Source organism: Toxorhynchites rutilus, chromosome 1, assembly GCF_029784135.1.
Source record: "Toxorhynchites rutilus septentrionalis strain SRP chromosome 1, ASM2978413v1, whole genome shotgun sequence".
Lineage (NCBI taxonomy): Eukaryota > Metazoa > Arthropoda > Insecta > Diptera > Culicidae > Toxorhynchites > Toxorhynchites rutilus.
The window spans coordinates 28,037,962-28,050,943 of record NC_073744.1 but is presented as its reverse complement, the minus strand read 5'-3'; the positions used below and the strand labels follow the sequence as shown (position 1 = coordinate 28,050,943).

General features: G+C 40.3%; 1 protein-coding gene across 1 annotated transcript in view; it reads right to left on the bottom strand.

Moving 5' to 3' along the window:
- Nucleotides 1–1,490: 1,490 nt before the first annotated feature.
- LOC129769057 (enolase-phosphatase E1-like) overlaps nucleotides 1,491–12,982 on the bottom strand; it is a 31,508-nt gene continuing 20,016 nt past the window's right edge. Inside the window, exons 5-7 of the mRNA XM_055771071.1 lie at nucleotides 12,653–12,852; nucleotides 9,686–10,286; nucleotides 1,491–4,904 (exon numbers count right to left, since the gene is read on the bottom strand). Of these exons, the coding sequence (XP_055627046.1) occupies nucleotides 2,986–4,904; nucleotides 9,686–10,286; nucleotides 12,653–12,852 (2,720 nt within the window). The 3' untranslated portion in view covers nucleotides 1,491–2,985. The remainder of the gene's footprint in view (nucleotides 4,905–9,685; nucleotides 10,287–12,652; nucleotides 12,853–12,982) is intronic.

The following is a 12,982-nucleotide window of genomic DNA, read 5'->3' as shown; positions in this document are numbered from 1 at the left end:
TATTATCTCATACACTTATTATTTTTACCTACATAACGTTCAAACGTCCGAAATTATGCAACCGACACAACGTTCAAACAGCCGACATTATGCAACCAACATGTCTCTTATAAACGGGAATGAACACTTTCACTTCACGGAATTCATTTTTACACGCTATGTCGGTTGGATAACTTCGGACGTTTGAACGTTTTGTAAGTAAAATTAATACAGTGTATGAGATAATATTCCATTCAATTAAGCGTATGTTTTAGAATGACAAGTTTGCGATTATATCTCGATGATTCGGTATTTCAATGCCAACTATTCGGGCTCATCTCATGATTCATTTGTTTGGTGCGTTGGTTTGCTGAATCAAACGCTGGTTCAAAGTTGAGGAGGAATACTCGGTTGCTCGTGAGTAATGTAGTTGTTGAATATATGGGAATGTTATTTTATTTTCTCTTTCTATAAATTACTCTAGAAATAAAACATGACTATTATGTTTAACTAGCTGAACCGGCAAACTTCGCCCGGGCAAAATATATTTTTCGTTATCACATCCACGTTTTCTTACTAAGCGCTGTTCATGGGTCCAACCGCAGAATTGTTCATTGATTGATTTTCTAATCTATCCTTTAAAATTACCTTTTACTATAAAATTCCTAGTACTTCTATCAAAACACGACATTATATAATCAGATTATTTTCAGACACAATTCTCGTTTACATAATTCCTCCCTTTTAATGGCCAAATTCCCCACTAGGGGGAGAATAACATATGATAATAAAGGTAACTAATATAAGCATATAAGCTTATAAGCATTCCCTTTCGAACAAAAATACCTTCCACTACGATAAGGAACGATGGCCCTAATACGTTTAAAAATTTCAATAGAGTCGCTATAAAACCGTTCGATATAGGGAAAGCGAAATTATAACTCGAACGGAATAATGGTTTCGAATGAAATGCGAATCCGGTGGAATGCAAAATCGGGGTGGTTCTCTGAAGTTGGACTCGATTAGTTGCCTAGTTTCCAAGGCCTTATAAATGGTTAAGAATCGACAGAAAAAATACCAAATACTTCCAAAAAACACCGAAGTTTTTCAGAAATGTGGAGAAATTACCCCCAAAACTAGTAAACGGAGTGACGTAAGCGCCATTTCCACTACGATGTTACGATGTAAACATGAACTGAAATTTCTATAAAACGAATTGAAAATCAACCCAAAATAGAGCTCTTCCCAGTTGGGTAACGTCAACGCAAACAGGATTCGTTATATTGATCTTGAAAATGCAGGTCCTCCGTCAAATATTCTGGCTATAAGAAGTGCGCCGCCAAAATAAAGATCTGAAAACCCCTGCTCAAGGAACGTTAGTGCCATCTAAGAACAAAACTCAAAAACAAATTCTCAATCACTCAAGAACTATATCCAAACGACAATGCGCACAAAGTGAGTTCCTATTCTTCGAAGGGACATTTCTTTTTTTAGACTAACTTCAGTCTAAATAATCCTTAAAATATTATTGGTTAGTTTATTTACCTCTTTACGTTTATCTTTTTTTTTTCATCTGTTTATTCGGGTAATTTTTCTGTGCACTTCAAACGAAGGCTTGTTAATAGCTGCGTGATTTTTCACTGTCATTGGAAAACACATTTAAAAACTTACACGCATGTTTCCCACATTACTTTCCTCAGATATAATTATTGACACAAGAATAGTAAGTTTCTACATACATCTTCTTTCTTTTTTTTCTCCTTCATTTTGCCGTTTATAACCTTTAGAAAATCAAAAACAGTTGTGTGAATCTCATTTTACAATCACATTTTTTTCTCACAATTCCATACGTTTAGTCCGTTACTCAAAATCAAAAATTTATGCTCTGAGCGGTAATACTGTGTGGATTTTTCGTTTCATTTTTTTTTTGTATCAGTTCATAACTACTGGTTGCTTATACGCGGAATGTTCCTGAAGAGTGTCCTAGTTTAATTAAAAAAAATCGTTTGGCAGTCAGTTTGTTGTTGCAGCAGGTGTCATTATCGCTGGCGGAAATCAACTGCAACTGGAGAGCCCGGCCGTCGACTCTTCGCGTTCTTATTTCATTGATCGAAGGGTGTATGTGTGTTTAGTTAGTCTCTAAAACTAATATGAGGAACTATATTTTTTCTGGTTAGTCTTTCGTAATTTGTCCCTCCTACTCTGGTTTGTGTGGGAAGACATAATTAAATGCAGCAGATTTCTCTTTGCCCTTTGAACAGAAACTCGTCGGCCGCTCTTCAAACCGCAATCGACTTCCACAAATTATGTATATCCAAAAAGTTTTCTCACAAATGTTGCACTACTTTTGTTACAATAGGAAAAAGTTGGTTGACAAAAGTTTTCTTTTATTAAACGGCATCACAAATAAAACATGTAAAAAATCTTGCTTTTCTCGTCAAGAATCGTTTGATTTGTCTCTCTGTCTGTTCATCAACGATTACTGAGCCGACTGTGTGCACACTGCAGCTCAAAAATCTAAGTAAGAATGGTGTTGGTAATGGATAATTGCCTCCAGATCATGTACAACCTAAAATATGTATTGATATCCTAGCTGTAACAAATCGTGAGCATAAATCTTCTCCCTTGCTTACTACCCTTTTCTATTATCCTGTATGTGCGAAAAACACATAATCATATTTCTTCTCGTCACCGTGAACAGCATTTCTCGTTCTTGCGAAAGTAATTAAGCTGCTACATTATTGTTCTTAACAACAACAAAAAAAACGGAAAACGTACTTTTTTCTCGAGTTCTAAGAAAAGGGTTAGTGATCTTACTTGTCTTGCTAATATAAATATTTATATAAAAGTTGTTATTATTTACTTTCTGTTCTTAAGCATGCAAAGTTGCATCTTTACTCTGTTTTCTTATACCGTAAGAAGCATCGAAACGTACTTTCTAATTCTCTCTCTCTCTTTTTATCTACTTATCAACGGGGGTTTTTAGTGATCTTAGGGATAATATATTTACGACTCCGCTTCGATCGGTGGCGTCGGAGCACTTGCTCCAACGTCGATCACTTTCTTGGCCTTGATTTCCGTCGCCAAATCAGAAGCGGTGGTTGTGCTGGTGGTACTGCTGGAGGTTGTGCCATTTTCAACACCGTTTCCGTTGGTGGTGGTGGTGGTTGTCTTCTCTTCACCATTCGTTGAGGCAGTATCGTTCTCCTTATCACTATCGCTCTTCTTGTCATCATCCCCATTTGTGCTGTCAGCCACAACTTTAGCATCTGCTTTTCCATTCTCCGGCACGCGAGGCTCTTCCTTTCCGTTGACTTTCTCTGAAACTCCATTCTGACGCGTCCCATTCTCCTTAGTTTCAACCTGGTTGTCTGTGGTGGTTTTTTCAGTGTCTTTGTTGTCTTCTTTGACCGGTTCAGTGATTTTAGTTTCTGTCGAACTTTCTGCAACCTTATCTTTTTGTTGTGGTGCTGAATCCGTTTCCATACTTTCAGCTTCAGCTTCTGTCGCTTTAGCTTCTTCTTTTTTATTCGTACCTTCTTTCTCTTGTTTTTCTGCTTCGACAGATTTAACTTCCTCTTTCTTTTCTTCCGGTTTGGCTGCCTCTTTTTTGTCATCCGTTTCTACAACCTCTTTCTTCTCTTCCGTTTTGATTGCCTCTTTCTTTTCTTCCTTCTCTATGACCTCTTTCTTCTGTTCCGCTTCTACAACCTCGGTCTTTTCTTCTGTTGCCTTGACTGTGTCGGTTTCATTCTTTGCTTCAACATTCTCTTCTTTCTCTTCCACTTGAAGTTCTTTCTTATTTTCCTCAGATGTTGCCACTTCTAATTTCTCTTCAGTCTTTTTCTCTTCGGGTTTCTCTTCCGTATCGTCGGATTTCTTGGGCTCCGATCCGCTCTCTTCCGGTTTGGCGTTCTCTTTTTTATCGTCCACCACTTTAACGTCGTCTTTTCGCTCCTCTGGCTTTGCAGTCGTTTCTGGTGCCGCGTCAGTTTCCATGGCATCTTCCTTAGCCTCTGTGGCGACCTCTTCAACCGGTCCAGCCGTTGTCGACTCTACTCCTTTGGCTTCTGGAATCGCCCCCGGGGGTTTTTCCTTGACGTTGTCCTCGGATGTTTCCATTTTTTCTTCATCGGCATTGTTTTCTTCCTGGACGGCCTCAGAGGAGTTTGTCGTGGTAGGTTTCTCTTCAGTTGGCTTCGCCTCTTCGTCCACCTCCATCGATTCTTCGGCAGATGGGGCTTTCACATCTTCGGCGACTTTCGCCTCGGTCGCTGGCTTGGGCTCCTCAACTGGGGATTTCTCAGTGGCAGATTTGGACTCTTCGGATTGCTTTTTTTCGGCGATCTTTTTTTCCATTACAGCAGCGGCTTGTGGTTCTTCTACTGGAACGAATTGTTCTTTGGAAGATGATTTTTTCTCCTCTTCAGGAACCGACTTCTCAGCGGACTTGTCTTCCTTTTCGGCAGACGGCTTTTCGGGTTCAGGCCCAGCATCTGGTTTTTGTTCTTCTGAAGCAGCCTTTCCCTCGGATGATTCATCCTTGGCATCCTTGCTGTCTTTGGATGCTGTTGCTTCTGTGTCTTTATTCTCTGCCACTGTAGGGGCGGCTTCGGTTTTCTCCGTCTCAACCGACTCGGTTGCCTTCTTCTGATCAGCCGCAACAGCACCGACTTCATCTTTTGTGGTTTCCTCAGTACCCTTGGCTTTCTCCTCAGCCTCTGCCGAAATCTTTGTTTCTGGTTTCTTAACGGATTCTTCCTGAGATTTTGGTTCTTCTGTTGGCTTTTCTTCTGGCTTAGCGGCAGTGCTGTTTTCCTCTACTTTTTCTTCTGTTGCAGTTTCAGTCTTTTCCTCTGTCTTGGCAGCTGGTGCTTCTTCGGCAGCAACAGCTTCTTTTTCGGGTGTTGCCTCCGGTGTTTTCTCTGAAAAATAGCGGAAAATTGTGTATAATTATTGTTACTATTATTAGGAAATTCATCACGAATGTTGGAATGCGAGGGTTCTTTTCTTTCCCGACCCTCTCCGATTTTTTAGACTTTGTGCATTTGTTTTTTTTCCCAATACAGGTCGGACTCGATCATATATTATATTATATATGATTATATACGATTTCAGACTCGATTATATACAGTCCAAAAAATATATTTTTTTATATTCAAAAGATGACTTATTTCAAGCGAAAATGAAATATTTCAACGTTAAAGTGAAAGTTAATTGGTTATTATGATTACAGCGAAATGAAAATCGCAATTTTGGTAGACTTTAGTTGAAAATCCACAGGAATCGTTAAAAAAAATAATTCAGCGAAATTAAAAAAGTTAGAATTTGGGTGTCAAAGAACTGTAGAGCGGTTAGAGAGCTTTAATTTGGTTGATGGAAACATTTATGTTTATCATGTGTTTTTTGGACAAAATTAAGAATAACACCTTAAAACCACTAACTTTTAAGTTTTTCACTTGTTACTTAACTCCACTAATTTGGAAGTTGCACAACTGTGTCATGTAGAGAATTTTCGTATCTTTCAAATGGAAGCAACAGGATCCTTCTACGTGGTGTACTTGTTGAATTAGAGTCAGTTTGGACCAACAGAGCCCGAAACAGAGAAAAAGTTCAATAACTCTGTCATTGTTGAAATTCGAACATACGAGTAGAAGTATTTTTTCATCAAATATGATCATCCATCACCTCCTGAAAGAATTCGAATGTTTTATATGAGAAAGGTATGTTATAACTATAAGGGGATGAATCAAAAATTAAATTCATTATATACAAAGAAATCGGAGACTGTATATAATCGAGTCTGTCCTGAATATATTTTGTTATTAAGGCTCACATAGCGTTAGCCTGACGGGCCGGGGCTTTAATATGTCTACAATTTTTGCCGACAAGATTACTCGCGGTTGACTCGAGGTTAGTATAAAAATGTGTTGTCATAATTGGGATGTTGCAGTCTCCAATGCATGTACAATGTACAAATGTGACATATGTGACAGCTACCTGAAATTACAATGTCTTGCCAATTTTTACCACTGATTTTTTATAAGGACGTATTCACAATCATTGACTTTTGAAAAAATCGTAACTCGATATCCAATCGTCCATTTACCAAGGCTCTCACATCCCTATTCAAACCAACACAAATTGAGCGTAGGCTTCATAGAAAGGGATCACGCTCAAAGCTCAAGCTGTCAATTCAGTCGAGCCGTCGTGTTTCATTCGTTTGTTACGCAATGTGAGTGTGGCTTGGTGTGATTTCTATGCTTAGTGATTGTTATCTGATCTCCATCGTACTCTTCACCCCGTTGCCGCAAATCACTCACATTCGATGATAATGCTGGCTGGGCAGCCTACAAAATATTTTCCGTCTTGAGCGCCAGAGTCAACCCGACCACCACCGACCTCTGATCAGAGGGGCAAAGCTGGACAGTTGGACTGGCTTTCTGGAATCCATAAATAAGAACCAGCAGTCTGCCGACCTTTGGGGCGGGTTCTACGATGTCAATGAGAAGAGGAGACCCCACAACCCCTTTTTGCTTTTGTTAGACACTGCTCTCAGAAATCCGATAGATTCCGCAAATACACTGGGGGAATACTTTTCTGGAATGTCCTCAATTTGCGAATATGACCCCGAGTTGCCCCGAGACCCCGGCTAGAAGAGTGGACACAAGTTCTGTCAGTAGCTTCGTGGTCCCGGGGAGTCATTCTGATAAACCCTAAAGCATAATTTTTCCCATCGGTAATCAGGCTAACAGCCAATTTCCTTGCCCTCCTGTACAACCAAGGATGACGAACAGACGTCTGATCCCCTTCCTCTCGGAAAACAGTAAATTGGATTATTGGCAATTCGCTTTTCGCCCGGGTCATTAATAATGGCAACTAATACTGTGCGACCTTTGGAGAAGTGGTAGCTGAAGCCAACAGAAACCCCCAAGCACATTGAGATGGAAAAAGCATATAGTCGTACGTGAATCCCGATAATTCTGAAAACGCTGGCAGATTAGGATGGAGACGACAAGTTACCATACTCTATCAAGAACTTCGTCGGACCTTCCAATTCCAAATAAGTAACACCAGCTACCAAAGGTTCTGCGAGGAGATTGGGGTACATCAAGGCTCCATTTTTGCCGTTCTTTCTAATTGTGATGAACAGCTTGTTCCTGGTCCTGCCAAGAAAAGTTTTCGTATTTGTCTATGCGGACGACATCCTCCACAAAATCTCATGCATCAAGACGAAGGCAGCTCCACCAAAGCTGTCGGAAAATGGACAGCTGAAAAAAAAATTAAACTAAGCGCCTTATAGCGGCCACATGGTGTTTTGCGATCACAAACACCAGAATCACAATTCAAGAAAAGCTGTACAACGACTTCATCCCACGTCGTAAATCACTGAAGATCCTTGAAGTTGTATCGACCCCAACCTTAGCTTCCAGTGCCTTAGGAGGAAGTTAAGGAGAGGAGACCCATAGAAGCATTTACATTTGGTTCGCTCTTTTGAAAATTTAATCGTACGTGAAGGGATGCGTCTACGCGATCATCAATAGCGAACTCAACCTCCTGTTTGAGCGGGGATAAGCTCCCAAAAACACTGCGGACTGTCTCCGGTCTACTGCCATCCACACCATCGCAGTCTATGAATGCGCTGAGATGGGGGAACCCCCTTTCGATTTAAACCCAGCGGCAGGAAGGAAACACACCTGATTATGCTTAGTAACCTTGCAGCGTGGGATCTTATGCTCCGATCGCCCAACGTTCGCCAAAAAATAAAATCAGATTTGGGACGAATAATTTTAAGGGTTCTCAGCTGTTCGAGTGAAAATCGGTATCTAGAACAATTTCCGAGCCGACATCTGCCATATTCTCTCGGCTGAAATAGCTGGAACCTACGTGGCAGCTACAATCCCGTCAACAAGAAGTCAACTGCCGACACGTCCGACTCGGGGAGTGTCATCGACGGCCTCGGTGCAGCCAAATACAGGCACCCATTGGTACTAGCGGTCAGGTAGTACCTACTGCCTGACACTGCTGTGAATTCCTGGACACAGTGGCATTATAGATAACGAAGCGGCCGACCGGTTTGCTGGAACTAATCATACGAGACAATTTATACGGGAGGTACCCATGGACGATGTCAAATTGTGGATCACCAACTCCGTTCGCACCTTTTGGACCAGTGTGGCTCGCAGAAACAAGTCAATTTCTTTGAAAATGAAACTTTCGATTACCAGATTCAGCGATGTAGATGTAATGAGTGAGCAACGAATACTGTCCAAAATAAGGACAGGGTACTGCTCGGTATCACATGGCTACAACGGGGGCCTATCCACCAACTTTGCGACCACTGCAGCATCATCATCTTCGTCGAGCCCGAAGTACGAGGACCTAAGAAACATGTATGGGATCGGCGGGAGTGTACGTAACGTCCTAAGTGACGCTCCGTCGAGAGTAAGAGCATTTTTTTACTTGAGAGATGCCGAATTATTTTACAAAAATTGACAAATCAACATTAGATCAAGACGGCGCCAGTTGTGTGGTTGTGTGGTAAACGTAGTTACCTCATAACCCACCGGACCTGGGTTGTGACCCCAGCTGCCGTCGCTAGGATTCTCCGAGACGAAAAATATGTGATTACAGAAATAAAACTGTGGCCCCGACTAGTGTTCCCCGAATTTTGAAATTAATCGTTCATCAGCTAATCGAATACATTTCAGCAGTTTGTTATTTGATACGATTCATCGCCCCCAATAATCGATTAATCGATTAATCGTCACAATGAGAGAAACAATTAGTTAGACTAATATTTCTCATTCGATAGAAAGCCATCTGGAATCAAAAAAGTGTTCATTCCGCCTGAAAATCAATTATTCTTTTTTACGCTCCCCTGAACTTGTAAAGGAAGCTCAATTCGCGTTGGCTGCATTGAGCTTTGTTTACGAGTTTAGGAGAACATCAAAAATAATGATTTAATTTCAAGATAAAACTGCAGCGGAAGTACTTTTTTTTCTTTTTTTTTGGGTTTGGATCGATTATTCGACGTAAATTATTCGTTCGCTTCGATTATTGGTTGCGCAGTATTCGTTCGATTAATAATCGATTTATTTAAGAAGAATTCGATTAATCGATTAATCGAACGATCATAGGGGATCACTAGCCCCGACTCATAAGATGTTAAGTCTAATAGGTAAGATGAGGGTGGAGTCGCTTCCATAGTGTCGCTGATTGGCACTGAAGTTGCGAAAATAGACCGACTGAAAATGAGCGAAGATAGAAAAAATCACGAAGATCCTTGTTCCTTACCCCTTCATAATCGAGGAAAACAAGAACACTTCTAGCCATCTTCTGGCGGCGCTGATTCCTTCCCACTGGTCTGGTACCATGGCTTTAGAACATCGTTGCCATCTACCATACAAGAAGAGAACGAGCAAGCTCTGAGGAACAACAAACGAAAAAAGTGTCCAGCGAGAGGAAATCATTTTTGGGGAGCACATTGATTGATTTGTTCCGTTATAGAGGCTTCAACAAACTACGAAGTTCATTCGCTTCTAGCCTTGAAAAAGATAAATCGGAAAATAATCCAATGAAGGATTCTTGGACCCACGTACGTTGGCCTAATCACATTTCTCCACGGTAGTTGTAACCCCATCTATGCCGAAGATATCTAAGCATAATTAGCAGAATGTGACCTGTCAGTTCTCTGCTCTCTTACCTGTTTTATTTTCTTTAGCCTTGCATCCCGAGTCTGTGTCATCGCTTTTTTCAACCGTCTGTTTTTGTTCTTGATCGACTTTTTCCGCAGCCACAACCACGTCGGAATCCTTCTTCTCAGCCACAACCTTTCCGTCTTCCTCCAATTTGACCTTCTTCGAAGGTGGAGGCGTTTCACTACTGCTATTCTTTACCTCGACATCATCTGTTTTCTTCTCGCTCTCACTACTCTTCTCATCTTCCTCCACATCCTTCCTCTTGGCAGAATTTGTTTGTTCCTCTGCCTTGCTCTCGACATCATCTTCCTTCTTCTTCGGGTTTTCATCAGCTGTGCCCTCTGTTTCCATTTTATCAGTCTTATTTGTTACTTCCGGTTCTGCTACTGGTTTGTCGACCTGCTTGTCCGCAGTTGCATCAGCCATGTCCACGTCGACGTCCATTCCCTCAGGAGCTGCAGAGACCTCAGTAGCGGCTGCATCGCCATTAGCTTTGGCCTGAACGGTGCCTCCGTCTTTTTCGGCAGATTTCGTAGTAGATTCGTCATTAGCGGGTTTCTCCTCAGTGCTGCCATTCGTCGCTACCTTGACGACCTTGGACGGGGGCTGAAACAAAATTATAAAGTGAGAAATTAGAGTCTTGATTCAATTGAATGCGAACAATGAATCGAGTACAATACTCCCCATATGAAAAGATAAAATACTACAGATGGCTACTTAATTGAAATTTATACAGAGTAGGGTTTGTGACTAGACTAACGAAAGCTTTCGTATTTGCCGTCAGGTGGCTTCGGTTGTTTTGCTTTAGCCAGGACAAAAACCTAACATTTTAGCCTTGAAAAATTTAAACCAAAAAACGAGGCATAGACATCATCAGGCAACGACGTTAAGAACTGGATCGACGCGGCTCCGTGGCAATGAAATGATTACAGAATACACAATCAATGTCTGCGCATACTTTTGAGTGTGTTTGTACCAAATGGCGACCAATTTTTTGCGCATTCAAAATGTTATTTTGTGATAGGAGATCGTGTTTCTTTTCTTCTCGCTATCAACGCTGTATTTGAGCAAAAACATAAATCGCAAATAGTTGCCGGAATGTTGTTGCCAACAACATGCATTCGAGAGTGGATTTTTTTTAAATTTCACTGGAGGATGACACATGGTATTGAACTTGATAAGCATTTGAGAACGTCACGAAAACAGACTTCGGATTTTGCAGCTGTTTTTTCTGTGTTATCTTCTCTAAAGTTCGAATTGTATGAAGTGTATCAACGGGAATTTGCATAATCAGATATTACTTCATCTCCTCCACAGGACAATCATTCTCCCTTCCAAATGATACCTTAAATAACTATTTCTATCGTAGTTTGAGGACGACTGAACGCATGCATGTCCAGCTTCGCCATTTCCCCCCTTATCTCTCATAAGGTTTACACACCCACCCCATCCCACTTGAGAGATATTTAAAAACAAAAACGAAATTATCAGCTTACACATATAGAATAGTTATGGAAGAATAGTGATAGAAAACTCGAAATGATAGCAACAGAAAATTGATGGTGATGGTGACGTTGGTCTGCCAACAAATGAATGATTGGGCAGCACGCGCAATGACATACATGTTTCGTTCCAAGATGTTCAGTTTATAATATATAATATACACACATATAATCGATGTTCGTTTAGATGAGAGGAAGGAACCAAAAAGTACATCGTTTGACGAAGCCTTTTTACGTATGGATAGAGAATGTAAGGACCACTGGTTGACTGGCGACGATAACAAACGAGCGAGGCGAGGAAACCCGTCGCATTTTTTAAAAACGACAACACAATGACTCTGACCACCGAAAGGGGCGCTTCTTTTGTGTACAATAAGAGCGAGGGTTGGGCAACCGAAAATTTTGAATAAACACGACCGATTAAGTTTTTTGTTTGCAAATGCTTCGATGTATCGATGTCGGAATGCTTCTCTCTTTATCATCTCTTTATTGAAAATCATAGGATTTGTGTGGCTACTCTAGAATAAGAAGCATTCCGAACCAATCCATCGAAAACTATCTTTTATTTTCTCTTTCTCTTTGTTTTTTTTCAAATCCAGGAGTGAACAAGTAGTTTCAAAAGGCTTCCAAACACTCACTTCTTGACCTGTTTTGATCTTTTAGAGCGGATCATACGAGAATATCTAGTAACATCAACCTTCAAACTTCTAATAATACTAAGTACAATCAATTACTGCATCATCATATGTGTTGTATTCAATTTTATTGTTTTCCAGTGACAATACTTTTTTTTATTCTTTGTTCCTCTCTTTGCATTTCACACACGTCTACTAAATGTAACATTAAATGTAGTTGTACTAGACAGGAAATACTTCCTCTTTGTTGCGCTAAATAGTCAATTTTGATCTCTAATAGGAATAATTCACTTCGATTTGATTCTGACACTGGACAGATATCGTTTACCCTTAAAATGATTCTTGCAAAAAAAGGCTTGTTAACAAGATTCGTTATCACAAAAAAACGTAAGAAAAAATCTAAAAATATATAATAATATAATCAGGTGGATTCGGTGTATTGACACTCAAAAACGAATATCAAGTTCTTTTTGTAGTTCTTCAGTCCAGAGTTCAACGTCAAATGTTGTTCAATGTCTTATTATCGTATAAAGATGAGATATATGCATATAAATTGAATGAGAACCTTACTGAACCTTATTGGAAAACCTTCCACTCTCGGCTGATGTCTGCGTCAAACTTTTACTAAGTCAAAACTTTTCCAGTTACCATTACCATCTAATGCAGTAGAATTACTAGTATATTACCTCATACACATTATCGTTATCATATCGAAACATTACGTGTGCATGATTTTTGAATTACGACTTGCGTAAAAAATGTATATAATGTAGGTTTATGTAATAGAAAAAATGGAAAGAAAAAAGTAAAATATTTAGCGCTTATTGGGATATACCTGAGCTTCGTCGTCTTGGGCAGTTTCATCGATTTTACGCTTTCCAGCGGCACCGTTGGCCGACTCGACCGACTCGAACGGGATGTCGGCAAAGGATGAGATTACTGTGAATTCCTTGCGGTCGTCCTCGGATAGCTCGGCATTGCCGGGTCTATCCAGGACCACCACATTAAGACCGGCTTCTTTGGCGGCCTTAGCCTCTGTGGATGGGAGAAAAACAAAAAAAAAGACAAATCATATTAGAGAAAAGCAACATGAAAATACAAAAATCTGAACAAAACGAAAAACATCATCCTGTAAAGAAATCGAGTATCTCCAGGTTCCCACAGC